General features: G+C 69.2%; 1 protein-coding gene across 1 annotated transcript in view; it reads left to right on the top strand.

Moving 5' to 3' along the window:
• Positions 1-1526, top strand: part of LOC112978201 (protein O-GlcNAcase-like) — a 27735-nt gene extending 26209 nt beyond the window's left edge. Inside the window, exons 14-17 of the mRNA XM_026091465.1 lie at positions 109-200; positions 596-788; positions 864-1035; positions 1390-1526. Of these exons, the coding sequence (XP_025947250.1) occupies positions 109-200; positions 596-788; positions 864-1035; positions 1390-1526 (594 nt within the window). The remainder of the gene's footprint in view (positions 1-108; positions 201-595; positions 789-863; positions 1036-1389) is intronic.
• The last annotated feature ends 2005 nt before the right edge of the window (positions 1527-3531 follow it).

Below are 3531 nucleotides of genomic sequence, written 5' to 3'. Positions count from 1 at the left end.
GCTCGGAGGGGGCCACGGCCATGGGGTTGGGAGCCGAAGGGCCGCGGTGGGGCAGGGCTTGGGGAAGGGCAAGCGGAGCCAGGGCTGAACTGGGTCTGGCTCTTCCAGGGAGAACTTTACCAAATGTGCCGGGAGAGTTTGGACTGTGACSCCCGCGTGGCAGAGATGCTCTCAGCCCACCCCGACCTCCTGGGCGACAGGTGAGATGTGGCCTCCATGGGGCTCCCTGCTGAGCCCGGGCCGTGAGCCGGGCGACGTGGCGGCCGCGGCGGGAGGCAGCGGCCAGCCCAGCCCCTCCTGACGTCCCCGCGTGTCCCAGCTGTGTCCGCGCCTGCTCGCGGTGGCCTCGCCTGCAGGACAGGGCAGGGGCCACCGCTGCACTAGCGCGAGGGCTGGTCATGGGAGYGGAGGTGGGGACGGACCTGCTGCAAGGGCTGCGGGGCTCTCGATGGGGGCCGGGGGTCTCGATGGGGCAGCCCGGCGGGAGTTGGGGTGCTGGGTCCTGCAGCGGCGAGCGGGAAGAGGCTCTCGGCTCCGAGGTTTCCCTGGGACGGGCTCCGTGCCCCGCTCAGAGGGTGCCCGCGCCGGCTGGCAGGCTGCTGGGCAGCTTCCTGAGCCTGAGCCCCGAGTACACGTTCGTGCTGGAGGACGAGGGCGGCCTGTGCGGCTACGCGGCCGGCGCGCTCTGCGCCGAAGGCTTCCTGCAGCAGCGGGGCAGCGGCTGGCTGCCGGCCATGCGGCACAAGTACCCCCGGGAGCTGGGCACGGGCAGCCCCRCGCTGGGACAGGTAGGCAGGGCGCCGGGAGCGGGGCGGAGGGCGGGAGGAGGCTGCCGGCTCCCTCACCGGTGTTGTCGCCTGCAGGATGCCCTGCGGGAAGCCCTGCTCTTCTTCCACGCCGAGGCGCCGGCCGTGCCGCTGCCCGTGCTGCGGCGCTTCCCCTCGCTGGTGCAGCTGGGCACGGCCCCGCGGGTCCTGGACGCGGGGGCCGGCCGCAGCCTGGCCGTCTGCCTGCTGAGCGCGCTCAGAGCCCACGGTGAGCGCGACGCCCTGGGCTGGGGGGGTCCGTCCAGCGCAGCGCCGGCCCCGCTGCTCCCCCAGCCGCCCCAGAGCCAGGCCGGCCCCACTGCGCCCCGCGCCTGGCACGGAGCAGGGGACCCCACCGGGCTCCCTGCCCCTCTCCCCCGCCACAGTCCGGCCCGGCTCCTCGGCACTGGCCCCCCTCGCGCCGGGGACGTGCGGATGAGCCTTGGGGCATCGTGCAGAGCCCACTGCCCGGGGGCGGAGGAGAGGCTGAGCCCCCTGGCTGCACGGGTCCTGGAGGGTCTGCCCCAGCCGCCGTGCTGGGGTCTGGGTGCCGTGGGGCCTGACCGCTCCTCTCTCCTTGCAGGGTCGCGGGGGGTGTTTTGCGAGGTCGGTGCTGCCGACCGGCAGCAGCTGAGCTTCTACAGCAAGCTGGGCTTCGTCGTCCTGCCAGTGGCCTGGGGCAGTTCCCCTGGCGCTCGCCTCCTCGGACGGCTCCTCTGAGCAGCGCCCCGGGCACGGGGCGGCAGTGCCGCGGGGCCCCAGACCCCACGCGGCATCGGCTGCGCAGCCCGAGGGAGCAGGAGCGGCGGGGCGCCGCGCGGGGCAGKTGCACTTACCGGGAGGTGCACGGGGAGCACGGCCTGGCGGGTGTCCCGAGGCTGCGGGGTCCCTGGGCAATGGAGGGGCGTTTCTGCCGTCTCGGGGGAGGCTCAGGCGGCAGGACCCTCTGCTTTTTCCTTCACTGCTGCTTGCAGAGCAGCCCCCGCCTTTGCCCCGGGAGCCAGCAGCACCCCGGGTTGTGTGCGGACCACCAGGCCATGGGAAGAGCCACGGGCAGTATTGCACGTGGTGGTCCCTGGGCACGGCGCAGCACTCCGGAGCTGGGGAGCGCTCCCGCTGCGCTGGCCTGCAGGCAAGGGCGGCCTTGCGGCCAGCTCAGCCCCAGCCGCAGCAGGACACGCTGGGGCGTCCCACCAGCTGGCAGCCCCCTGGGGGTCCGTGGCCTGAGGCACCACACTGCAGGGCTAYGTGGGAATACAGGGATRAGAAATGAGATGACACTGCAGGAACCCTCAACTTTGGTAGTACTACGTGGGAATACGGTCATAAGAAGTAAAACCAAGAGACTCGAGCGAACAACGGAGCCTGGTTGGATAAAAAGACAATTCGGCTTGTGATTGGTTTAAACTGCTGCTACTGGGGAAGAGAAATAGGGGGGAACTATAAAAGATTAGTGCCACCTTGCACGGTGTGGACCCTGCCCCAGACAGCTGTCCTGACCCGGGACCCCACCCGCTGAGAAGGGGACGCCCGCGCTGCGATTCCTCCGTGACTGAYGGGGCATCGAGGGATCCGAGCTTGTAAGGCAGCAACCTAGTTGGGAACCTGAGGTGCGTGTAGCATAATATGAAGTGCCTGACTATAGCGAATTAGGCTGGGAGATTGCAATCTAAGCGTGAGTAATAAATACTTATTACTTGTGGTCATGCTGCACCCGGAGTCCTTGCTCTTCATGGTCCCGCTTGTGTCAGTGAGCATCCAAGAGTCCTTGGGCGCGATGCCTGCAGGCTGGGCTGCTCCGGCTCTCTCCACCGCTGCGTGGCTCCACGCTGGGCTGCCTCACCCCGGAGCTGGCACGTGACGCAGTGAGGCAGCCTCTGGCTCTCTGCTGCCCAAGGGCTGAGAGAAGTGCTGCCCTTGGCAATAAAAGCATTTTCTGGGCTCTTGCCATGGTCCGTCTCTTGGGGAAAGGGTTGGGATAGCGGTGTTTCCTTCCAGCGTCCCTGTGCCCTCCCTCTGGCCAGCCCTGTCCGTCCACCTCACAGACTTTCCTTATACCTGGTTCCTGCGTAACCTCAAACGAAGCAGCTCCCCACACACATCCGCCTCTCCAGCTGCTCGCCAGCCCTCAGCTTCCCTCCCCCACCGCGCTCGAGGAATGAGCTCCGAGCGCCGGCAGCATGTGCTGAGACCACAACGGTGCCATGCCCTCAGCTCCCCTGTGGGTCTGGGCTCCCCTGTGGATCTGGGGGGCTGCTGCTGCCAAAGGCACTTTGTCCTGCCAGGGCAGAGCCTTAGAGGCAGGCCAGGGTGGCCAGGGAGGGACATCTCCTCCTTGGAGCCATCCTGCTGCAGCCTTTGGAAAAGTGCTGGGGAGGGAGGGGTGGAAGGAGCAAACGGGTCACCGAAGGTTTCTCTCTGCGCCCACCGGAGCTGCTCCTCCGTCCCCGGGGCGAGGGAGGAGGTCGGGGCAGGGGTGGGCTGGGGACCCGGAGCAGCCCCTGCCTTTTTGCATGCCTTTCCAGGCCTCCCTGGTTTGCCGTGCCCAGGGAGCTGCTCCGAAGGGTGGCTAACCCCTGCGCTTGGGGGCTGCTGGGGGCTCCCTGGGGCCRGCCGGGCTCCGGGCCACGCGGGGTGGGAGCAAGGCCGGGGGTAGGTCCGGGCGGCCGGGGGGGAGGCCCCGAGCAGCCGCGGGGGGGTCTGGGCAGCCCCGCGGCCCCCGAGC

This window comes from Apteryx rowi, unplaced genomic scaffold (assembly GCF_003343035.1).
Source record: "Apteryx rowi isolate R43461 unplaced genomic scaffold, aptRow1 scaffold_903, whole genome shotgun sequence".
Taxonomy (NCBI): domain Eukaryota; kingdom Metazoa; phylum Chordata; class Aves; order Apterygiformes; family Apterygidae; genus Apteryx; species Apteryx rowi.
This window is presented reverse-complemented; position numbering and strand designations above follow the sequence as displayed.